The sequence below is a fragment of the Citrus sinensis genome, chromosome 4 (assembly GCF_022201045.2).
Source record: "Citrus sinensis cultivar Valencia sweet orange chromosome 4, DVS_A1.0, whole genome shotgun sequence".
Lineage (NCBI taxonomy): Eukaryota > Viridiplantae > Streptophyta > Magnoliopsida > Sapindales > Rutaceae > Citrus > Citrus sinensis.
This window is the reverse complement of record NC_068559.1, coordinates 18,100,637-18,124,605: the sequence shown is the minus strand read 5'-3', so window position 1 is coordinate 18,124,605 and position 23,969 is coordinate 18,100,637. Positions and strand designations below refer to the sequence as shown.

The window sequence follows — 23,969 nt, the reverse complement described above, 5'->3', positions numbered from 1 at the left end:
AGTTTAACAATAACGTTCTCGTGGGTAACAGTAAGATTTGAGGTTAAATAATTGCGCGAGAAATAATTTGCATATAAGTGGGAGAGTAAATTCATTTACATTTTAAATATATTTCTTATGACCACTTTTATACATGGTACAGTTTATGTTTCCTTCTACACGTTGATTCATTTGCAAGGCTAGCTAGAATGGCTGATCTGCAGAAATTGCAATCAAAATGCTCATTGACAACTAATATACCTGGCGATGACCTTCAATTATATTACTACTACTTGCAACAATTTTATTTTTCTGAGGTGTCAATCAACAACTTTATAACTAATAGCTCAAATCAGGACATGATGTAATCTGTCAGATGATATTGACAAATGATATTAGTTTATTTGCAGAATCCAGTTGAAATCAATAGGATCGAAAGCTCATCACTAGGAAAATAAAATTGACCCTTGTCAACACTTTTATGTAATTGGTGTTCTAAAATGACCTGAACAATATTAACCAATATGAATACCCAAGCTCCAATTGTAGATGCACATAAAGTCATATCTAGCAAAGCATTTGGAGTTATATAAAGGTAACACAGCAACTGAAGATAATTGAGATCTTGAACTTCTTGTCAAATTTTATTTTCAATTACTTTATGGATCCTTTCTGCGTTCTATAACCTTCTTTCTGCATTTTCTTACCCATCTAGCTGTAAGTGGAATAAGTGCAGGTATAATTGCTTCGGTTACAATGATAAAAATCCGTATGCCAACAGGTGTAGTGGCTATTACCGCAGTGTCATAGGTGAAATACATTGCCAAGAAACACAACTGAAGACCAAGCTGCAGGGGGAACTTGGTAGTTAGAATGATGATCATGTAGATGGACAATTTAAACCCCAAGGAGTTGAAAAACATAAAAAGAGCAAATGCAACTGCATTCTGCATTCATGGAACCCCAAATAGCTTCCCCTGCATTGTGTGCTTTGCTACTGCTTGTGCTATTGTTTTTATCAGGCGTATAATTGTCTTGCCATACACCGCCAGGAGGGTTGACACCAAATTGGAAGCTTGTAGTTGCCACCAAAGCAGCTACAACCAATAGTGCACTGCGTGTTTCACCGGGAGAATCCCTTCCCTTTTTAAACTTGAAGTACTCTACGAAATCATGTCTGCTGTCTAGTTGTCTCTGCTGATGCAGGGCTATTAACTGCAGTTTGACCGTGGGATTCAGGTGAAGGACTTTCAGAGGGAGTAACATCTCTCATTCTTTTAGCTCCAGCTCTTCGAAGGATCTCGTCAACTTCTCTGTCTCCAGCTTCACTTGGGAAAATCAGGAGCAGATCAAGTGCAGTTAGACCGCTATGATTTTACCTCCAATCTCCCTGAAGAATATGTTCCATGACCAAGTAACAGTTCTATTACCTGCAAGTAAATTATATTCTTCAACTGCTCATTATGGCTGGTAGATAAATCATAAGATACTTGGTAGTTGATTTTTTTGTTTTTTCCCAAGAAGTTAAGTTATCTATTCAAGCAATTTCATCATTCTATTTCATTTTTTTTTTCAGCACATGACCTGTGTCTAACCCTACAATTCTTTCTAGGATTTGAAACACCAAGCCTTGTCAATAGATGGTGGCTTTCACTTATAAAGTTGCTAAATCGAGCACAAGCTTGGGGCATTTAAGTGAGGCAAATTTTTTAATCACAGGTTTGTGTTCACTATTTTCCTTGGACATCAGCCAATTAATATTCACTTATGGCTAGTCAGCATGATTCCACAGAAACAGAAGGATGGGAGCATAACTTAAAACTTGGAGGGAACTAATATCTGAATTGAAGAAAGTAAGGAAAGGCTCATCAGTGCATATTTGTCCTTTTGGCTTACGAACACGCTGAATCCATACTAACCCATTTTCCAAACAAATGCACAAATCTTAAAGATCATATGACAGATGTTATTGGCAGGTGATGATGATCAAGTTTGAACACAAATAAAAGCTTATATCAGGGGAGAATCCATTTTCTTTTACAACTTGTTTTGAATAAGATTTTGTACTCCCGCATTCAATATAAATTTAACCACATTATTGCAGAAACATGGCTCTAATAATAGAAGTCCAGGCCATAGAAGCCAGAAGACATGATATTTCTACGGCTCTCAAGTCAAATACTCCCTTACAATGATCTGGAAAATATAGAAACAAGAACAAACCTCATTGAAAATGGAAACTATCAAGTGTTGGATTAAATAACAGATTGGACTTACCTTTGCGTTGTTTCTTCCGAGTGGCCAGGTGCAGCACGGTATTGCCTTGCTCATCTTTCATATTGAAGATTTCTTCCCTCTTCATCCCTCTAATCCAATTCACCAAAACTGTAATTGCTTCAAACTGGTTGTTCTTAATAGCAAGGTGCAAGGCAGTATCATGCTGAATGGTCACATCTTCTATACATTCTGGACAAGCTGAGAGCATTTCACTTAGTACATGTACTTTCCCTTTGATAGCAGCACAGTGCAGTGGTGTATTTTTCTCTGGTCCTTGCAGGTGACAAAGTTTCTGCTCAACTTTTAGCAACTCCCTTACAACCCCTGTGTGCCCTATTGATGATGCTATGTGCATAGGGCTGAAACCATCCTGGTTGACTTCGTGAGCCAAATCTGGTCTCAGGTTTATGATTTCCTTTACAAAATCAACGTGCCCGTATGCCGAAGCAACATGTAGGGGATTTCCTGCTGAAGCGAGTGCAGAGGCATGAAGTATTAAGGGATTTTCTTCCAGAAGTTGTTGCAATTTTTGAACATATCCAGTTTGGGCTGCCTCAAAGAGCCTTTTTTCCATTGAAACAGACTGGCCTTCACATTTGGGCAAAACGTGGAATATGAAAGGAGATATTTTCTTAAAGCCTATAATTTGACCAAGAATATGAAAGCCTTTATTGCAGTTTCCTTTTTCATACCTTTTCTTAAAGCCTTTAATTGGACCACGAATATGAAGGCCTTCACTGCTGTTTCCTTTTTCATACCTTCTTTTCTTCTGATGACCAAGTATTACATAAAATAAGGATAACTAAATGGAACTCTTAGAATTATTCATAATAGAAAATGAAAATTTTTCTTCATCATTAAAGTAAACAAACCTGTTACATTATCTTACCTGTTAATCTAGTCTGTTATAGTTGACTTTTATGGAGTGACACGAGGATTAGTGTACATATGTATATTGCAGAGATTGGTTGCTTCAAGAATTATGATTGTTAGTCAACCCATTTGAAAATTTATGATATGGTGCGGCTTTCCTACTGTTGTTCAATAATTTTCTGTAATATATTGCAAGCCATGTAACTCCCTTAAGATAGAAAGTTACTTCCTGTTACAAGTTTTTTGGCTGAATATTGGGTAACTTGGCAATAAGAGTCAACTAGAAAGAAATGCTTCCAACCAAGTAAAATATTAGGCTATACATGAATTATTATTATAAATTATCTGCTACATGTACATCAGAAATGTCTCCATAATATCTGGAGTGGAGGCAGGTCGTAAAAAAGGGAAACAGATAAATGAATATGAAATATTGTTGCTTCACTTCTGCATGTCTCTACTAGTCTATAGCATAGACGAAAAAGTATACTGAAATTTTTGTTCTCTTTCTTTCAACGACTCTATGGCTCCATGGTGTGTTCTGTATGCCTCTTTCTATGTTGTCTTAACAAATAAGCTGCAAGTGCAATAACTGCAGGCATAATTGCAACAGTTAGAGTGACAAAAAGCGACATGCCATCAGGTGCAATAGTTATTACCGCATTGGTGTATGTCACATACATTGCGAAAAAACACAGCTCAAGCTGCAGGGGGAAATTGGTAGTTAGAATTCTAATCATTTCAATAGACAGAGAAAAACCTACGGAGTTGAAAAATATGAAAATGCCAAATCCAACTGGGTCTGTAGAACCCAAAATAGACTGCCCCGCACTGTATGCTTTGCCGCTGGTGGTGCCATTCTTTCTGTCAGGTTTATAATATTCTTGCCATACACCACCTGGAGGGTTGACACCAAATTGGAAGGTTGTAGTTGCCACCAAAACAGCGACAACCAGTAATGCACTACGCGTCTCACCAGGAGAATCTCTACCATTTTTGAACTTGAAGTACTCCATCAAATCATTTGGTTGCCGCAGATTTGCCTCAGTCGATATACAATTGTCAACTGAGGTTTGACCGTAAGGTTCAGGGGAACGAATGGGAGAGAGGGTAAGATCTCTCATTCTCATAGCTCCGGCACTCCAAAAGATCTCCTCAATTTCTCTATCTCCTGCTTCACTTGGGAAACTCAGCAGCACGTCAAGAGCAGTGAGACCGCTATGGTTTGTGGCATTTACTTCCAAACCCCCTGAGGCATTTGCTCCATGGCTAAGTAACAGTTCTACTACCTGTAAGGATTTATTGTTTAACCTTTTCTGAAAAGTCACTTGGTAAATTCTTAAATGCTTGACATTTATGTTATTTCCAAGCAGATTTTCCATTCTTGCAGAATGATATATATCTAAGATTGAAGAAGGAAAGCAAGGGTTGTAGAACTTCAGATTTACTATTTGGGTCCAGGAGCTAAGCCAGGAACCACTGAGGTTTCCCATTGGCTTTCTAGTTCTGAATGCATCAAGTCCATACCAATGCAATTTTAAAAGCAGAGCAAAAACTAATTTCTGGACATGAACTAGCCAGGTTCAACTGCACTAAATAAATAGTTTCTTGCAGTCAATGTTTTTACTTGAAGTGAATTAAGGGACATCTTCGCATAGGAGCTTTTTTGGAATGAACAAAAAAGGTCATATTAGGAGAGGATCCATCACTGTGAACTTAGATTATGTATTCCAATGCATCATCGTCAAGAATTAATCACATATTGTGTAAGTATGGTTCTCAACAGATGTCTAAACCTAAGCAATGCAGAGAAATCTTTTGACAGTTGGAAGTCTAAAATCAAATGCTCCCTTAAGATGATCAGAAGGAACTAGTAGTAAACACAGATCCTAGAATAGGTCTTATCAAAGACTGCATGAAAATTAGATTTAACTTGCCTGGCATTCTCTCTTCCAGGTTGCTAGATGAAGCGCTGTATTGCCCTGCTTATCCTTCATATTCAAGATATTTTCTTTCTTCACATCTCTTATCCAATCCACCAAAGCTCTCACTACTTCAAACTGGTTGTTCTTAACAGCAAGGTGCAAAACAGTCTCTCTTTGAACACTCACATCTTCAGCACATTCTCCATAAGCAGAGAGCATTTCACTTACTACATCAACTCTCCCTTTGATAGCTGCAAAATGAAGGGGAGTCTTTCTTTCTGGTCCCTGAAGGTGACAAAGTTTCTGGTCAAATTTCATGAGCCCCCTTACAACGTCTATTTGTCCATTGGCTGATGCCATGTGCATAGGACTAAAACCATCTTGATTCACTTCCTTGGCAAAATCTGGTTTCAGCCTTATGATCTCCTTTACAAAATCAATGTGCCCGTATGCAGAAGCAACATGTAGGGGATTGCCTGCAGAAGCAAATGCAGGGGTATGTAGTATTAAGGGATTTTCTACAAAAAGTTGTTGCAAATTTTGAACATCTCCTGTTAGAGCTGCCGCAATGAGCCTTCTGTCCATTCTGGTGGAGTATGCTGAGTTTCTTCACCTAGAATGTAAGCCAGACACGAGTTCTCCCAAGGGGAAATTGTGGATTATGAAAGAAGTTCAAAGATTGATTTTAAGCCTTTAAGACAATTTTGCGTGTGATCAAGAACGGTTTAATGTTGTTTCATAATTCTATTGGTCAATCTCGTTTCATTTTCTTTTCCTCTCAAAAAATTTAAGTAGCATATCCGTTTATGCAAGAAGCAAGATTTCAACATATGTCAATATCTAATTAGTAGCTGTACTTAAACAATTACTTCTGAAGTGCGAAGACAAATAAATAATGCATAGAATAAGAAAGACTAAATGAAACTGTTAGAATTCTTCATAAAAATAGTTAAACAAACCATTTACAACATCGGAGAGTTGACCTCTCATTAATCTGTCTTTTAATGTTGAATTCTTAACAATCTGACATCAGAAACACTAGAAATCTATTGGACAGACTGCTTGCTTCAAAAACTAAGATTACTAGTCATCCCTTTTATGATATGACAGAGGAAATATAACACATGATTAAGACACGCACGTCATTTTCTTTTAAGGAAAAAAAGAAAAAGAAAAGAACAAGAAGAAGAAACTCCGCAATTGTCGGTAGAAATCTACATTATCCGCTATATGAGAAATGAGGACAAAATCATTTGTGACCCAAATCATGACTAAAAGTCCATTCAATGTCCGTGTCCGTTTCCATGAAACAGACATTCGACTTCACCTCAATTATCCTTGACATTTGACAGAAATATTGCTGATAAGATATAAAGAATTCATGCAATATCAATCTAAAGCAATACAAAGGGCTTTTATTATTTACAGAAGGCAAACCCCTTCAAAATCTTCTAGCTATCATTGCTTCAGTTCATCCTATCAACTTAATTTTCATGGAAGCTACTCCAGTTGGTAATGGAAGTGATCATTTGATACAATTACCTACACTAGGTGAGAATCAAATCTTCCTTGATTCATATCAATTGCAAAAAATAAAAAAGCAGCAAAAATGATAATTCCCTGGCGTTGGATTTTACCAAGTTTAACAGACTCAGCTGCTCCTGACAAAGTGCATTTAAAATTGATTAGACAAAGAATGACTGGGATTTATTTCTGGTGGTAGGATAAAAAGCCACCAGAAAGTACTTAAAGCCCAGATATTGATTCAAGATTTAATTTCTCTGAAGAAGAAGATTCGGCTTGTTTGCTTTCCTCCAGTTTGGGCTTATTCATGGCATCAAGAGTTTGCAAGTATGTGTAAGATGCACTCCGACTAGTTGGCGGATTAGGATTGCTTATTCTGCTAGCAAGGAAGCGACGAATCAGGCCCCTGAGGAATGGGGCCATGGTATCCGGCTCATATTCTAAATAGTACATAATTCCTCCCATGCATGCACAAAATAATGCCACCTGAAAGGTTTGGAATAATAAGTTTAAAATACATAAAAAAATATAACCTATTCAACAAACAGAAAAATTTAGGTCATTCTGTGTCAAAACCATTTGCCTTTCCGTGAGATACATGCTCACGTTGGGCCAAAATATATGAGTTAATCACATGAGTGCACACAGAAGCACATCCTCATACACAGGACAGTCAATTGCCTCCATTTAACACTCCTTTTTTCTAAACAAAGTTTGTCGGCAAGAAAAATGCATAGAAAAACACATGGGCACTTATGTGTTTGCATTAAATAACCTTTTGAAATATGGGTTCATCCTAGGATCAGGAATGATCAAAAAGCATTACTCAGCAATATCAGAAATGGATTAGGCAGCCTTCAGTAATAAAATATGGGATGCAAGCTTCTTAAGTCAATACGAAAAGTTTTCAAAGGATTGTTATGAATGAGCATACCTCAGCATTCTTTACATCAGGAAGCAGGTGGCGGTTTACTAAAATATACCACAATGAATCTCCTGCCCGTGGAAGAACATATAAAGCAAGTTCACCACGTCTAGCCTTTTTCTCCAGCAATACAGAAAGCGCAGAAAATGCGCCTGCAACCCAGAATACCAGCTTGTGGTCTTTCGAAGCAATTTTTCTGTGCACACATATGACTCCCTTGCATAATCCAAAAGCATATTAACAATTAATTCACACAGCTTTTAACTGAAAAAGACAAAAAGAAAAAAGAAGTGAGAGATACAGAGAGAAAATAGCTACCTGAAAAATTCCAACAAATGCAGACAAGAATGATGTTGAGCGAACAGCGCCTTTAAGTGCAAGCCAGCAGGTACGAGCAGGAGAATCCATGAACTGAAAATGGATCATGATATTAAAAAAAAAAAAAAAAAAGGAAGGAAAACATAAGTCCCACATTGAAATGTGGCTGTCAACCACTATACAAACCAAATTGTAGTACAAAAATAAAGAAAAAAAAAAATTTAATTATAAGGAAATTTCCTCTCTGTGATGGGAAAGGGTGCAATTGTCAACTGTAGCATTACTTGGGGGGGGGGGGGGGGGGAGAGAAGTTTAAATATGTTGTTGTTCACCAATCAAAAACTAGCTTTTATAAAAAATAAATGAGGAAGAAATGCATATCATAACATTTGGTTTGTGAGAAATGTACAGGAAAAGTGGAAGGCGACAAAATCCTCCAGGCCTCAGAGAAAAAGTGAGGTAAATTCAAAAAGCATTAGATGAAAAACCAGAATGAAGTGATTATAATCATTTCTCAGATACGCCTTTTAACATTAGGCATCTTCCACACAGCAGAAGCAGTATCTATCATATATATTCAACACATGAGTCATGGGTTTTTGGAAGAGTCACATAGGTGGCAAGAAGGGATGATTTGTTGACAGCAGAAGAGATAGAGGTTTGCAGTAAAAACAAACTTCAAGGTCAATCATCACAGCAAGGGAACCAGTAATAGGAAAAGGCAAAATTTCTGTTTTCAATAGCTTTATTTGAGAATGCTTCAATTAACTTGCTGGGTGGATCCACCAGACAGATTCCATTAGAATGATAGATAAACAGAATGTGGCAATTGACATGCTCATTATTACCACAAACACAGAATATGACATAAAATTCTTAAATAAGATTCAATCATTCATTTCCATAAAAGCTAAAGCGCCAGTTTCTTATAGCAGGTTCAAGATTCTATGCCCATGAAACCAGCCTTGCATCCAAATTGTTCACAGAAGTAGATGCATAAGAGATAAGAGTTGAGTGTGAACCAATTTGAGTGAAAGTTGTACCTTCTGTAGGTGCAGAACAACAAATGGTACAAATGTCAAGGAAAAGTATAGCGGAAATGTTTTTCTGAATGTAGCTGATGCCGCTTTAGCATTGTGACCCAGACATGAATCAGTGTCTGGATGAATAATTGAACAAGGAATTATGGAGGGAAACTCTTCCAACTTCACATCGTTTAACTTCCCTCTGCTTGATAAATAGGCTGATATATAGGCAACATCTACCGGACCACCTCGACAGCAATCTCTCACAGCTTTGTAAACAGGTTTGGCTACTGGGCCAGTCTTCTGAATGAAGTCCTGATATGATTTTGGCAAGCTCTCAGGACGCATTACAAAGGAATACATAACCTGAAATGAGTTTCTCAATCGATGAAATTACCCCCAAAAAAAAATATCAACATACAAGGCAAAAACCTAAATGTTGCAAGATAAATGCAAAGTTCCAATATCTTCTTCTTCTTTTAAAGTAAAAGTTATAATTACTTATTAATACCATAAACTAGAATACATATCTACTACCATGAGGTGGCATTTGCAATAACATACATTGTCTAAAGGAAAATATTACTTGGATTGTTTTAGTACACAGTATAGTAACAGGTAGAGAAAGTAAATTAAACAAAAGTTTTTCACCACTTTGCTTCATCAGTCTCAAAAACTTTCCAAGCATAAACAGATAAAAGGAAAAAACAAAAAGGGTTATTTGACAACTTGGTATAGCATGATATTACCTGGGCACAAGCTAGAGAAAAGAGCAAAGAATCTCCATGCCTCCAATAGCTACCCCACAAGTGAAACTTGTTCTTCGACTTAGCAGAATTATATGCACACTAATAACAACAATTTAAAAAAAAAAATTAATTTCCAAAAGCTCTGACGGTGGGGTGATATAAAAATTGATCAATGTACCTGAGCTACTCTAGCCAAAAGATAAAGAGCAAGCGTGCGTCTCCTATTAGAATCATCCAAAGCTAAAACAGACAAACCAGCAATTGAACCTGCTAAATATCTGCTCCAATCATATATCACCTTAAGCAAAATTAGAAAAAAAAATACAAAATCAAAGCAAACGGGTGTGAGAACTTACGCATTGAATGGAGTCTCTTTCTTTCTGAATTTTCTTAACATACATCTAAGCAAATGATAGGATCCAGTAAACCCACCAAAAAGTAAACCAATTCTACACGCTTCTTCTCTTACAATCAAATCTTTCTCAGATACAAGTTGCTGCAATAGAAAAAAAAGAAAAAAGAAAAAATCAATTTTTCACACAACTTTTGACAAAATTGAGAAAATAAAAAGTACCAAAGAAAGAAAAAAAGGGGGTTACTTTAAGATCGAGGAGCGAAGAATAAGACTGCCCACGCGCGAGCTTGAAGGCGCGCAGGAGAATTCCAATCCCAACTCTCACTCCATAAGAAAGAAGAAAGCTTTGGCAGAGGTTACCAATTGCGTTCGCCACACAAGACTCGTCACCGGCGTGGTCGCAGGGCGGCAGGGAGGAGCCGTCGCCGCTGCCGCCGCGAGTGCGTTGGCGGCGTTGGAGCTCCTCTATGGCTTCGCGGAGGCGCTCCTCCGCCTCGCGGAGGCGGCGTTCGGCCTCGGCGTCGGGAGTTTTGTAGATTGGTTGTGGCGCCATTTGGTGGTTGGATGATGAGGGAAGAGCTTTGGCGTCCGCGGGGAGCAGACGATACCAAAATGAAGGTGAATGAAACGCAATAAATGGCAACTCCTGTTTTGTTTTATTATTTTTCTGTTTTTTTTTTTTTTTTTTTTTTTTTGCTTTTTGGGACGCTCGAGGATAGAGTTTGGTTCAGATTAAATTTTTTTTTTTTTATTTCTTTCATATTAAAGATTCAGATATAAAGAAATTCTTCCGAGCTTACGTGTCAATAAATAAATAATTTTTCTAAATAAGATAAATATTTTCTCGCAAAGTGTTGATAATATTTTTTGTAAACATTTTTGGAGAAATTGAGAATCCATGGACCAATGATATAAAATCCATGACGGACGACGAATATCATTATCGAATCCATGGATTGAAATTTATAAAATTTATTTATCCGATATGAATTAGACTGATTGCATAAAAAATATATTAAATCATCATAAATATTATTATCTTTCAACTAATCTATTTTAATCACATTTTTTATATGATTGCTGTATAATAAAATAAATTATAAATAATATAAATTTTTGCATTCATTCTTCCTTTTTTTTTTTTTTTTTTTTTGAACCTCATGTTTGGTGTATAATTTTACTGTTTCAATCTCTAGAGATTCTTTGCTTTCACTATAGTCATGAGTCGCGTGTGACTTAATACTTCATTTTTTTTTTTAAATGTACACGTTTATGCTTAGACGTTAATAAAGCATAATCGTGGTCGGGGTGTGGTGCCTGTCATGAGTCATGTGTGACTTGTACTTCTTTTTTAAATGCACACGTCTATGCTTAGATGCTAATAGAGCATAATTGTTGTAGAGGTGTTATAACTAAGTATTTTAAATTTTTTATCTTAAATTTTATTCTAAATGGTATGTTATTTATTGATTGATCGATAATTTTTTATAAAATTTAAGTGAATTAATTATATTATTTTTACCAAATAATTAATTAATACTACGTGATTTGAGATAATTTTTTAGGATAAAACTTTGGGATATGTAGCTCTACTCATCTATAAAATTAGAGAAAAAAAAATTGTTCCTTTCAATTGAAGAATAAGCAATGGGTAATTGTCTTATGTTTCAATTCGTCTTATAACATAAGAATAGATTTCATCAACTTATTTTAAATTCATTTGTCTGATTTCAAAATCCATCGGGGTATAAGCACAATTTAAAAAAAAAAATTATTTGTTATTTAGCTGATGGCCAAAAGAAAAGAAGGGAGTGAGAGAGCAATTTCGTGTGTGTGTGTGTGTGTGTTAAATATTGAATCATTTTTCATATGATTCTTGAGTCATAATTTAAATAGGTATAAGAATAAGATGTTGATGTGACTACAAAGTTGTCATAATTAATGGCGGGAAAACTTCCCATTAGATTTCTAATTGCATTTATTATCTAAACTTGCTTTTTGGTTAGTGAGTAGGGTTGACAAAAATGATCGGATCGGCTCAAATTGGGTTGTCCCGGCCTACATGAATTTGTTCTGTATTGGTCCCACTCCGTTGGAAAATGCAAATCCTGAGCTTTGCACAATTGTGACTTAACAAGCAAGTGAACAATACAACTAAATTTTCTTTCCAGGGCCGCTTGGCTTTTGGTCTTGCCAAGAGGCTTCCCATTGCTTGTCATACAAAGCTGCTTCGTCAGCAAGATTTTTCAGGTTCTGGAAACCTTCCTTTTTCCTGAAGAGTATGATACCATTACCGGCAACCGTGACAAACACTCCGGCCTTGCAAATGAAATTCCCAGTTTGGCCAACCACATCTAGCCCTGTCAACGCATCTACAATGTATCCCATGAAGAATCCCACCATCGCAGCTCGACCTAAAATATATTACGAGTGATTTCTCTAACATGATACCAAAACAGATTCGATCCTATCAGCGAATTTCATCTTACAGCCTCAATGACCAAAAGACGTTATAGGGTTTTTATGACTGATAGCGTATAAATTAGATTAGTTTAGCTAAGGTTATTCATATTGCTTGTCTAGTCAGTTTAGTTAGTATTACTTATAATTGTCAAATTTCGTTAGACTAAAATAAACCATTTTACTGATTATATTATTTAGTACTGACCATTGAGCAGCTCGGCCTGAGGGAGATAAGAATGCAAGAGCCATGCCCACCAAGGTATAATGGAGCTCCTAAACACCACAGGTTCTTTCATTTGTAGCTGAATCTGGATACATTTCAAGGAACTTTCTCCTTCTTGCTTCTACAAACAAATTTATAACAAACAAATTATCCATTCTTAATTTGATACATATAATTGAAAGACTATGATACTGTAAAAATAATTTTAGATAGTAACATCTTAGATGAAAAGGCTGTCTCACCTGCAACAATCACAGCATCCCAATCCATCTTGCCGTCTTTAACAAACATGTTCAAGTCCCATGTTCCATTTTTCCAGCGAGCATCGTTGAACTTCGGATGAGAAGATTGTGTGTCCAAATTATCATTTTCAGCAACATTTGGCTTACTTGTACGTGAAGAAGACTTGGAAGATTTGTCTTGTTGTTCAACTATATCCAAACTTTTTTGGCCATCAACATTTAGAGCGACAACATTTGACACCTGTTTTGTCCCCAATGAGCGACCGGTTCTGGTTTGAGACGGTTGTTTTTTAGTGACATGGTTTGAGCTGCAGGCTCTTTGCGAGGAAGCCGAAATGGCAAAGGAAGCCGTTGTTGTTTCGAGAGAGTTCTTTTCTTTTGCTTTCTAGTTTACTCTCGTTAATTATGAAAGAAGAATGAGGAGCATAGGCATGAGGAGAGCCCATACTCAATAAATAAATAAGATTATCTTCCCGCCTCTGTTTTGTCAGAAAAGTTATGGGAAGCTTTCTTTTAAGTTTTAACCATATCTGCTTTCTTGAATTCTTTTTGCAAGAATTACCATGGTAAAATATGTTCATTTCATTTCATTGGTCCCATATCATCTTGCATGAAAGCAAAAGAACTGAAAAAAGAAAAAAAAAATTCAAGGCATTACTTGATTACAATAAGTGCCAATTCTTTGGAAACAGATAAACAAGTTGATGTTGCTTCAAAAATGGTTCATATCAGATAACAATATAAACTCATATTTCAGGATAATGCAAACACATTGAATTGCAAGTGGTTAGGACTCAGCATTGGCATCACGTTATAAAAAGACTCCTTTCCAAACTGAACCCAACCAGAAAAGAAATAGTAAACGGCTGAAACATATTGTTTGTAAAAGCTCAGATTTCATATAAATTATAATCCTCCCAATGAATACATTGAATTTGTATGAAGTTCAAAATTGCAGGAAAGGGAAACAAATAAAACTTTGGTGGGAGGTAAGAATGGCTTGTAAGCTGCCTTCTTGTGGTTTGGCAAACTAGATATGAAAAGATTGATGGAGGAAGGGTACAAGGCTGTTTATGCCTCCCAGCCTCTCAAAGTGGTAGCACGAGCAACTCGGTTCACCCCAAGTGTGAAGGCACCCATCCGCAGATTGCAATTGTGTGTCTGACACATGCCCTTGATGTTATGAAAAGCTCTAATCATGTACCTCCGAAGCTCATTGTTCACCTTATCCTCTTCCCACATAAAACCTTGAATATTCTGCAAGAATGAATAAAATTGTGATGTATTAGCCTTCTCCATAAAAGAATATCAAGATAAACTATATGACCAGCATTTAAGGTGGGACCAAATCATTGGCATCTTTTATGGCAAAGGACAAGTTCAAAAAGACAGAGCGATGCTTGGCAATCAGAGACGAAGATAGTATTCAACTGCTATGGAATCAAAAAAAATTACTGTCATTAATTTTTTTACCTGAACCCACTCGAAATAGCTAACAGTCACACCTCCAGAATTTGCATATATGTCAGGGAGGATTGTGACTCCTCTCTTAGAGAGTATCTGTAATATCAAAATCTCGTTAATTAGGGATATAACCTTCTTCATACAAAACAGGAAGAAATCAATTCACACCCTTACCTCATCTGCTTCTGGATCAGTAGGATGGTTAGCTGCTTCTATTATGAATTTGGCCTTCACATCTGCAGCATTTTCCCTTCAAAGGACAAATGAAGAAACTTAGGAAATTCTGTTGGAAAAAATTATATAAAAAGAGCCAATGCTACTTTCTTTCTCTAATTAATTTTTATTTTTCCCAACAACAAATCATGCAAACTCAAATCATGTGTAACCAGCATTATCGCTAAACTAACTAAACAGTGAAGTAGAAATAAACTTCAACCATGCAACTTTTCTTGATAGGAGCATATAAGGTGAGGTACTTAAAAAATCCAGATTCAACTCTTTGCCAAAGTTAAGTTCCACTTTCTACAAAGATTTGTGGATAGGGAAACTTTATCAACCTAGAGACAACATATATGTTCGTAACAAGTTTCTAAGTGAAGGGCCATACCTCTTAAGAACTCCACCTAAAGCACAGGGGATGAGAACATCACACTCATGCGCCAGAAGCTCGCTAGGCTCCATGGAGTCTCCTCCATCAAAATCTTTCAAACTTCCAGTTTTGTCTTTATGGGCTAACAATTTGTGGATATCAATTCCATCTGCGTTCTTAACTGCTCCAGTTATGTCACTTACTGCAATAACTTTACCACCTCTCTCATGAATAAGCCTTGCAGCCCATGATCCCACATTTCCAAAGCCCTAGAAAGTTCATCAATAAGATTTAAAACAATGAAACTAACGAATCCTGGACAACAGACTGACAAAAGACATGAATATTAACTCTACCTGGATTACAAATGTCAAATCCCTAATTGCCTGTCCATGTTCAGCAAGTAGAGCTTCTGTAGCATAAACGACACCACGCCCAGTTGCAGCCTCTCTACCTAGTGATCCGCCAAGATCCTAAACTCCAAAACAGAAACATGAGATAACGCAGGAGACAGATTTCATTTTAGTCAAATTGTAGATATTTATATCAAATCAACAACATCAGAGATTCTGAAGTGTGTACTTACAATGGGCTTTCCTGTGACGACAGCAGGAGAGTGACCATGAAATTTTGAGTACTCATCCAAAATCCATGCCATAGTCTGTACATGAATAAAAGAATAGCTATGTTAATTACATGAGGAAATGATAAAAACATAAAGAAATGAATCATTGAAGATTATAAGACCTGGGCATTTGTTCCCATGTCCGGGGCTGGTATGTCAGTATGGATTCCAATGAGGTCATGTATCTTCTGAGTGAAAACGCGAGTTAGACGTTCCAGCTCACTGTTGCTTAATTCTTTTGGGCTGCATCCAATTCCACCCTTTGCTCCACCATATGGTATATCTGCCACAGCAGTCTTCCAGGTCATTAGTTGAGCCAGAGCATTTACTTCATCAGGATCAACCTTTCAAAACAAAATAACATTGCAATGTCAAATGTAGAGCAACCAGTCATATACAATTATGTTTCCAGACACATAAAAGATTGCAAAAAAAAAAATGTTTCAAATAAAATGCTATAGCTTTGTTTGTAATGACAAAAATATTTAAAATGCAAAAGTTGAAGCAGATTCACAAAACATCAGATGGTTAAATTCCTGAAGGATGGTGAAATTAACTGCTATAATGATAGAACTCAAGGGGCATTTGGAAGAAAATTTGGGAGGTAAAATTCTTTCTCAGACAATTTTAACAAAAATTTTAATACATGCTTATGATTCAACTTTATGATCACAGAACAAACCTTCTTTCAGGGACGCTAAATTGTCCAACTTTAATAAGAATATGCAGAGTTTGAAAGAGAAGCACTACTATTCATAGCTGAATACAGAGGAGCACTAGATTTATCACTAAAGGTACCCTCTAATTATAAACCAGTCCTGCCTCAAAGTTCATTGCCTATGTAACACACTGCTATATATGTTACATTATCGAAATCAAATCCAGATTTAACACTGGCCGGACTCTTCTCATAACAATCCTTTACATAAAATTATGACAACATAGAATGTGTAAAGCTGTTCCATTTAATTAACTGATATAATTTATAGATTCAAAATTAAGCACATTTAACATTGTGCATTAACCAGCTATTCACCAATGGGATGTTTCCTATTAGAGATACTGAAACAACCTGAAATTGTTTTGAAACTACAAAAACCAATCTTTGAAAGCCATTATTAACGAAACAGTATTGTTCAAGTACACATCCAAACAAGCCCATCACTGCATGAATTATGATTTAATTAAAAAAAGAAATCCCGACTAAAATCTAAAGTTTAAAAAGAGAGAGAGAGAGAGAGAGCAAAAGTAAAAAACCAAACAAATTAGTAAAATATCTTTATGTAAACAGAAACAAACAAAATAGAAACAGACACAAAAGCCACCAACCAAAAAAGCAAAGCAAAGCAAAGCAAGAAAGCCACGCACCTCAGGATGATATCTGATGCCTCCCTTCATGGGCCCACGTGCGTTATCATGCTGTACTCTAAATCCAACGTACGAAACCAGACTTCCATCATCTTTGGGGATAGTGCACTCCACCTGATCATTAACAAAACAACACACGAACATGAACCATGATCACAACCACAACAAGGACCAAAACAAAAATTGACCCATTAGCTGAAAAAGGACCGGTACGCACTTTGATCTCTCTAAAAGGGATCAGAAGACTCCTCTCAAGCTTAGAGTCAAGCCCAAGAATGCGTGCAGCGTTGCGAAAGTTACGGCTCGTTGCTGCAAGAGCGTTCATGACGATGATTCTGAAACTTTCGAAACAAGTTAAAAGAGAGCTAAAACCACTGATGGGGCTTTTGAACAAGAATATATGAATGAATGAATGAATGAATTAGCTTTTGTGAATGCGAATGTGAATGAATGAAAGCTGATGTCCGGAGAATTGGGGGTATTATATAGGGGAGCTGCCATGTGATTTTCCTTCTGTGAGACGGGAGGAATGCACCGGTTTTGGAAATTAATTATTAGGTAGGATTTTTTGAATTTGTCTTCCCTAGTCTGGGTACACTTTTCGAGTTTTACAATTACATTTTTATCCTTCAGTCATTCAATGCATTAATTATCTTACCCTCCGTCATTAATTAGTCTTCATGATTTTCATGATATTTTATTTTAATTTTCAAAAAAAAATTTTAAGCAGCCCAGCTCAAATATTCAAAGAATTTAAATAAAATATCCTCTTTATTAAGCGAAAGATTTGGAATTTAAAAATTAAATATTTTATATAAAAATTAATATATAGATTTTTTTAATTACATCATAATCTACTCATATATATGATTAAAAATCTATCAAAATCTCATGGATGAACTATCTGATAAAAATTTGTGGATAATAAGCCAAATTACCGTTTAGTCCTCTAAGCTTGATTCAAATCTCAATTTAAGTATTTAATCTTTTCCAATTCAAATTTGATGGTAATTACTAATTTCTATTACGGAAGGGTATTTTGGTAAAAATATCGTAGGGGGTAAGGGCAGAATAACAGTCGCCAGTGCACGTGCATCAATTTTGGCTGGGTGGTAACCAAGAGCAGGAATCATGGAGACTTTGCTGCATTAAAATTTATCGTCCACGATATTGGTACAATCCGGACCGTCCCTTCCTATTAAGATTAGTCCAGAAAGCCATCTAAGCCGTTGACTTGTCATAGTCTGACTCACATATGACACACTGTTGATCCAAATCCATAACATTTTGGTTGCTGACAACTCATCAGTTGTTTCGCTTTGTAAAAGCATTTAACCGGTGACGTCAAACTTGTCTGGCGTTGGCAATGACGTGGCGCTCGGACCCAAATTCACACACGCGACTCGCCGCGTCCAACTGTCCAGCTCGTAATTGGAAATTTGTTTTAATTTATTATTGTTAAATTTTTCTATATTATCTCATAATTTGATAATTTAATTCAAGAGTTATTTAATTGGTAACTTATTTATTTATTAAAATACAGATAAATTTCCATGATTTCAATTATCGTCATGTTCTTATCTTAAAATTCTATTAGAGTTTCTTCCAAAAACATCCCACTACTTTTATAAAAATATCAAAAAATGTCTTGTATATTTTTTTTATAATAAATCATATTCGAGGGAGCTTAATATTTATCCTTAGACTTCTTTCCATACAGCTTTTTAAATAGAGTTTATTTAAATTAAATTTTTACTAATAAAACTTTTGCAAGTAGAGTTTTACCAAATATATTAAAATTGTTTAGTTATTAATGAGAATTTTTATTAAAAATAATAAAATTACTTCAATGGATAAATTTTTTAAAGTTATGTTATGAAAATTATGAATATTTTAGATAATTTAACTCTTTAAAAAAAATTCTAAAACCTTTACTTTCAAAAGTCTAAAATTTAAATTTTTACTAGTAGAAACCAAACAATACTAAAATTTTTGAAAAGAACTTATAGAATTAAATAAATATTTTTAACAAATAGATCAGCCATATTAAACATGCACTCAAAACAATTCTATGAAGATAGAAACATATGAAGTTAAATGATGTAATGTTAACACGATACATAACTAATTTAGTCAGCATATAAACTGATGTGAAAAGATTGGAAAAATATATGGTATTTTGATTCAAATAGTTTTAGCTAGAGATTAGGTAGGGCAGCACCGCAGCAGTCCATTGCCGCGTCACAGCCATTACATTAAGTCCTCCTAATCTTATCCTTCAAGATTATTTAATTCGGACAGCTGAGAAGAGATAACGGCGTTACCAAGATTTGAAAGCAGCGACGTCAAAGCATAAGATTCTGAAATACGAACATTCCCTTCTCCCCCAGATACCGCTATCCCCAGAAACTCACCATATAATTTCGATAGTCTAAATCAATTCGATTTTGAACTTTGACAGTGGGAGATAAATTTGACTAGAATAGTCAAGTTTACAATAAATCAATACAAGAGGGTGAGAGAGCACATCACATTCAATGTATGTACTTCTTGATAACCATAAAACAAAATAAAAACTACTGATGCCCAACATTGGAAGCGCTGACCAGAAATTAACGATTCGCTGACCTTGAGAGAAATTAAGAATTTGGGGGTGTTAAAATGTGATGATTACGAGCCTCCCACCGACCAAAATGAAATCAGCCCCTTGATAAATAGATGATAGGCCTGAAGAATGATCTCCACTCATATGCTCTGATTCAATAACCCTTATAATCCTTGTATCATCAATATGCATTTCTGTTATCAATGAACACACAAGGAAATAAGTAGTTACTATAGCTACACAAACTCACAAATTTCCAACTTATATCTAGGAACCAGATTTAAACAGAACCAACTGGAGGTAAAGATTTTATGTGAGTTAAACAATATTTTGTCTCTTAGGAATAATGAATACGTTGTGGTCAAACTCTCTTGTGATTTGAAAACCACATAGTGGCCAGCTTAGAACTTTTTTGCAACCCAACTTGAACCAGGATTACTCTACTGGAAAAGGGATTTACACCAGAACCAGAATCTTTTTCCTTTTCACCCGTGAGTGTGTCCAATACCAAAACAATAACACACCCAAGAAGATTCCATGTTATGAACAAAAATCAGTATGAGGAAACCAAGGGTCATTTTATTGATTGAGCCACACAAACACACAGTGAATTTCTTTACATCATGAGTGGGGACATACAGCAAAATACTAGTTTCTGAATCCTCACATAATGCCTCAATGAACTAGTTAAAAGGCATCAATGTGCTTAAGACTAGGTTACAACCACATTATCTAAATAACCTCCCCAACCTGATAGCATTTTCAGATGCCATCTTTAGAAAACACAAAGCATTTGAGAATCCCATTCATCGTCAGATAGTGATCACAGCACTACATTGCATTTATTGAAACATCAAATAAATTGGTCGTACAAGAAATATTTTATCAGCAATGAAGAAAAACAATGCAAGATTAAATAGAGATATCAATTTCACAAAGTATCCAAAAAGAAATGATCACATATTCGGTGTAGAAGCTGCAAGAACAATTTCAAAATCTATACATATAGAATAAATGACTATTCGGCTATTCCCTCTTCAAATCACATAAACTGATTGGAATAAAAAAGATTACCTCATAAGTTTAACGCACAGGAATGTTATGCCAATTCAACCATCTTTCCTGTAAAAATTAACAACTAAAATGTATCAAAATGTGCATCAAAATGTCAATCTTTCTAAGCAATAATAACAGTTCAATTGACTTAAATAAAAAAGGTGGGTATTTTTTATTACTCGACAAAGAAGAAAGTGGTTTTATTCTAGAAGACTGTACTGTACATACTTCCTTTTTCTTCGATCAATGCTGCTACTCCTCATATCATTTTTCATCAGAGCTGATCCTGGGGGAATTCCATACTGCATAGGAGAAAGGGCTGGCCCTGGAGCAGCTGTCACAGGAGTCAGCACAGGTGGTGCAGGTGGCAGAGGTGGAGCAGCAGCAGGTGGTGGAGCCTCAGAAGGTTCAGGAAGAGGCCTTGGTAAAATGTGCTTTAGTCGATTGTTTCTATAGTTCTTCCAGAAAAAGAATTGCTGCCTATGTGCCAACTCCTGAAAATTTACAGGATACAAAAAGAGAATATGAACACTTTAAAAATAAACATTAAATCAGGTTTTGTCTTAATATTAGATTATCGGATCTGAATTTCTCTAAAAGAAAATAAAGTGACTTCATTTTTATCTCAGCCAGCCAATCACTTTTTTGATAGTGATATTATAAGGACAGCAGAGAATACCACCAAAAAATATTGTTGCACTGGGATATTATCGAAGGCGCCACTAGCACACCTTAAGAAGCATTTTATAATTAACTTCCCAGAAAAAAAAGTCCATGAAAGATATATATGATGGTTAAGATCAATCTCTTTCCATGAGATCACTCTCCAAAAGGTCAACACAGATGGATCATAATCCACAAAATGTTATAATATCATCATATACAGTGATAGCAGGATGCAGCAGAAAACCCTAAGGTAAATGCTACACCTGTAAATACACACACAGAACACCTGACACAAATATCATCTAGCAAAGGAAAGAGAATATACGTCGGCTGTGATAGTTAAAATCTATAAACAAAATCCTTTGTCAAATAGTATATCCGTTGTATGTGCTCATGGTCCTAAATGCCAATGCAATGAAAATTCTAAGAATATTTTTCCCAAAAAAAAAAAAAAAATTGTCAAGGAAAAAATCTAAACACCAACTGAAGACATATTTGACTTCTATGAGGATCATGACTGCTTACAAAAGGTAATTTAACCAACAAACAAAATGACTTTAGAAGCACACCCAAAAGGGTCACAGTAAACAACAGAGTCTAACCTTGTTGGCAGGATGTGCCATAGCATTGCGGAAGTTTGCATTTTGTAGAAGTTCAAGAAAATAGAGGCAATGTGGATACCTGAAATCATCCTAGAAGATAAGCACAAGAATAGAAATGTACCGCAGGTTCCAAAAGAAAAATGAAGAATTTTTCTAATCAAATATGAAGATAATAAGTCTCCTTCTGTCTATAAACTAAGTCAGATCTAGAAACACAAGCCTAAAAGTACTTTATACATCATGCTTTCAAGAAATTAGCTCACATTATAAATTTAATGTACTCCGGCCGTTGCCAGTACTGAAGATATTTCAAGTAACCAATGAAAGCCTCGTCTTCAAAATAGCGATTCTGAGCCAAATCTGCAATAGAAATTTGAGGTCCAAAATAAGCTTGTAACTGAATCAAAACCTGAAATCTATAGAAAGAGTAAAAATAGCTAACCAATAACATTAGCGATAATTTCCTAAAGCTACCGGACATGTATGAGCAAGGGTACACGAACAAGTTCGTGATCAATGCATGCACAGAGTACGGTTTATGGCCAGAAAGACAAGTAAAACAAGAGGTTAAGACACAAAATGTTAAATAATCGAACCCTTCATCAACCACTCCGGCCATGATTACCAACATATATTCGATGAAAAAAAAAAAATGAAAGCACCCAATGCTACCTAGCCGTTGCAAATAAAGAATGCAGATACACTAAATAAATAAATAATTTTTAAAAAAATAGTGAATTGCACATACAGTGAATGTAAGTGGGATTAGCTAGACATTGAACGAATTCCAGCTCAAGCAAAAAGCGTTGTCTCCCGTCGTCTGGATCTTTATATACCTTCTTTGGCCTGAAAATTCTCTCAAAATAAACTAATTAATAAACTTTTCTGAGACTGAAAGAGATTTAAAAATTAAAAAAAAAAAAAAGAACGGATACTTACGAGGATGGGGCATCGGATGCTTCTTCGTTATCCTTGGAAGCCGCCATCTTATTTTATCACTTTTTACAAATTGAAAATTAATTTTAAAAAATTATATCAATTGGAAGATTAACAGAAATAGCAGTTTGCAGGAAGCTTTTAATTGTGAAACAAAGAGGAGAAGAGCGTCGACCATCGAGCAATGTGGTAAGCGCCTCCAATTCTAGCATTCAATTGGGCAGCACAATTTGAAGGCCCGGGATCAGGTCCACACACATAGGGCGCAACCTTAAGAGTTAGACTATTGGCACACCTCTTAAATTCTCTTAAAACCCCTCGTTTTTTTTATATAAAAATACCCATTTCCAAATCGACACTATTTTCGTTTTAATTTTTAATTAATTTTTCACTCTTAAAATTCTTTTAAGCTATTTTCATTTCTCGATCTTGGTGGTTTTTGTATGATTAGAACTCCACGTTTGCAGGTGATGTTAATATCGTTAGCATTGGGTCTGGAACAATTTGGTTTGTTCATGTGGCCAAATCAAATTTATCTCGGAAGGTTTCACTACTATCATTAGAGATAACATTACTGTTCGCGGCTCATGGACAATCATCTTTGAACTGTAGCAGTGAGACTGGGGTTGGGTTTTATTTAAAAGTTCTTGAATTACGATTATCATTTAAAATGAAAATAATCATCATGCAAATAAAGAGAGAAGAAAGAAACAAAGAAAGAAAAAGAGCAAATTTTTTTTTTCCCCTTGAAGAATACATACTTAATTGAAGAAAGAGAATAAAATAAGCGGGATTAATTCTATTTGTGTTTGTCCTAAAATGCAATTATAACATCATAAAGGTTTTATAAGATTGATGAAAGGGTGGTATCAGTCTAACTCCTCTTAAACAAATGTGATTATCAAGTTATTAGAGTATACCATGCTAAAGTTCTATACTCTTTTGTCATGCATGTATTTATAGTGCTGTACAATTAGGATCAAATCGTATATGATCACTTATCAGATAACCACTTAACACTAAATCGTAATGCACTTAAGTTTGATCTATAAAATTTTAATTGTGCACACTTGAAGAGTGAAAAGTAAAAGAATTATTATTTTTGGTCATATAACAATGAAAGAATTGTGAAAGCCTTAACTGTGTCCCTTGGTTTTAATTTTTTAGGGTTTGTTCCATA

General features: G+C 35.6%; 4 protein-coding genes and 2 pseudogenes across 5 annotated transcripts; all 6 read right to left on the bottom strand.

Annotated features, from left to right (window-relative positions):
• Positions 1–602: 602 nt before the first annotated feature.
• Positions 603–2,976, bottom strand: LOC102608830 (ankyrin repeat-containing protein BDA1-like; annotated as a pseudogene).
• A 161-nt stretch (positions 2,977–3,137) lies between these two features.
• LOC102626126 (ankyrin repeat-containing protein BDA1-like) lies at positions 3,138–6,310 on the bottom strand. The gene is made up of 2 exons (XM_052439503.1): positions 5,063–6,310; positions 3,138–4,414 (listed from the first exon to the last, which is right to left on the bottom strand). Exons 1-2 carry the CDS (start codon positions 5,637–5,639, stop codon positions 3,651–3,653), a joined length of 1,341 nt encoding a protein of 446 aa, XP_052295463.1. The 5' UTR covers positions 5,640–6,310; the 3' UTR covers positions 3,138–3,650.
• A 139-nt stretch (positions 6,311–6,449) lies between these two features.
• On the bottom strand, positions 6,450–10,608 carry LOC102609314 (uncharacterized). Its single transcript, XM_006484967.4, has 8 exons — positions 10,195–10,608; positions 9,952–10,091; positions 9,774–9,873; positions 9,596–9,694; positions 8,865–9,212; positions 7,822–7,914; positions 7,513–7,719; positions 6,450–7,064 (listed from the first exon to the last, which is right to left on the bottom strand). Exons 1-8 carry the CDS (start codon positions 10,501–10,503, stop codon positions 6,801–6,803), a joined length of 1,560 nt encoding a protein of 519 aa, XP_006485030.1. The 5' UTR covers positions 10,504–10,608; the 3' UTR covers positions 6,450–6,800.
• A 1,086-nt stretch (positions 10,609–11,694) lies between these two features.
• Positions 11,695–13,685, bottom strand: LOC102626425 (light-harvesting complex-like protein 3 isotype 1, chloroplastic; annotated as a pseudogene).
• Positions 13,686–13,754: 69 nt separating this feature from the next.
• LOC102609585 (glutamate dehydrogenase 2) lies at positions 13,755–17,452 on the bottom strand. Its single transcript, XM_006484968.4, has 9 exons — positions 17,142–17,452; positions 16,925–17,038; positions 15,679–15,900; positions 15,518–15,592; positions 15,288–15,404; positions 14,950–15,200; positions 14,517–14,592; positions 14,352–14,438; positions 13,755–14,135 (listed from the first exon to the last, which is right to left on the bottom strand). Exons 1-9 carry the CDS (start codon positions 17,247–17,249, stop codon positions 13,950–13,952), a joined length of 1,236 nt encoding a protein of 411 aa, XP_006485031.1. The 5' UTR covers positions 17,250–17,452; the 3' UTR covers positions 13,755–13,949.
• A 1,890-nt stretch (positions 17,453–19,342) lies between these two features.
• LOC102609887 (mediator of RNA polymerase II transcription subunit 31) lies at positions 19,343–22,994 on the bottom strand. Of its 2 annotated transcripts, none has more exons than XM_006484969.4 (7): positions 22,793–22,993; positions 22,602–22,699; positions 22,117–22,213; positions 21,854–21,932; positions 20,814–21,079; positions 20,604–20,651; positions 19,343–19,723 (listed from the first exon to the last, which is right to left on the bottom strand). In XM_006484969.4, exons 1-6 carry the CDS (start codon positions 22,837–22,839, stop codon positions 20,639–20,641), a joined length of 600 nt encoding a protein of 199 aa, XP_006485032.1. In that variant the 5' UTR covers positions 22,840–22,993; the 3' UTR covers positions 19,343–19,723; positions 20,604–20,638. The 2 variants fall into 2 exon arrangements, with proteins under 2 accessions (XP_006485032.1, XP_024957364.1); XM_025101596.2 differs by lacking the exon at positions 19,343–19,723 and adding an exon at positions 20,070–20,360 and having other exon boundaries at positions 22,793–22,994.
• Between the last annotated feature and the right edge of the window lie 975 nt (positions 22,995–23,969).

Bases quoted from the DNA above. Each gene is read 5' to 3' on its own strand.
- LOC102609585 (XM_006484968.4), bottom strand. From the start codon at position 17,249: ATGAACGCTCTTGCAGCAACGAGCCGTAACTTTCGCAACGCTGCACGC. The intron at 15,405-15,517 runs GTAAGTACACAC...TTTGGAGTTTAG, and splicing joins TCGTCACAGGAAAGCCCATT to GATCTTGGCGGATCACTAGG. The intron at 14,439-14,516 runs GTAAGGGTGTGA...TTGATATTACAG, and splicing joins CTGATCCAGAAGCAGATGAG to ATACTCTCTAAGAGAGGAGT.
- LOC102609314 (XM_006484967.4), bottom strand. From the start codon at position 10,503: ATGGCGCCACAACCAATCTACAAAACTCCCGACGCCGAGGCCGAACGC. The intron at 9,874-9,951 runs GTAAGTTCTCAC...TGATTGGAGCAG, and splicing joins AAAGAGACTCCATTCAATGC to ATATTTAGCAGGTTCAATTG. The intron at 7,065-7,512 runs GTATGCTCATTC...CAAACCTTTCAG, and splicing joins CTGATGTAAAGAATGCTGAG to GTGGCATTATTTTGTGCATG.
- LOC102626126 (XM_052439503.1), bottom strand. From the start codon at position 5,639: ATGGACAGAAGGCTCATTGCGGCAGCTCTAACAGGAGATGTTCAAAAT. The intron at 4,415-5,062 runs GTTAAATCTAAT...CCTTACAGGTAG, and splicing joins GAAGAGAGAATGCCAGGCAA to TAGAACTGTTACTTAGCCAT.
- LOC102609887 (XM_025101596.2), bottom strand. From the start codon at position 22,839: ATGGCGGCTTCCAAGGATAACGAAGAAGCATCCGATGCCCCATCCTC. The intron at 22,214-22,601 runs GTATGTGCAATT...TTTCTATTGCAG, and splicing joins TAATCCCACTTACATTCACT to ATTTGGCTCAGAATCGCTAT. The intron at 21,933-22,116 runs GTGAGCTAATTT...GGATGATTTCAG, and splicing joins GAGTACATTAAATTTATAAT to GTATCCACATTGCCTCTATT.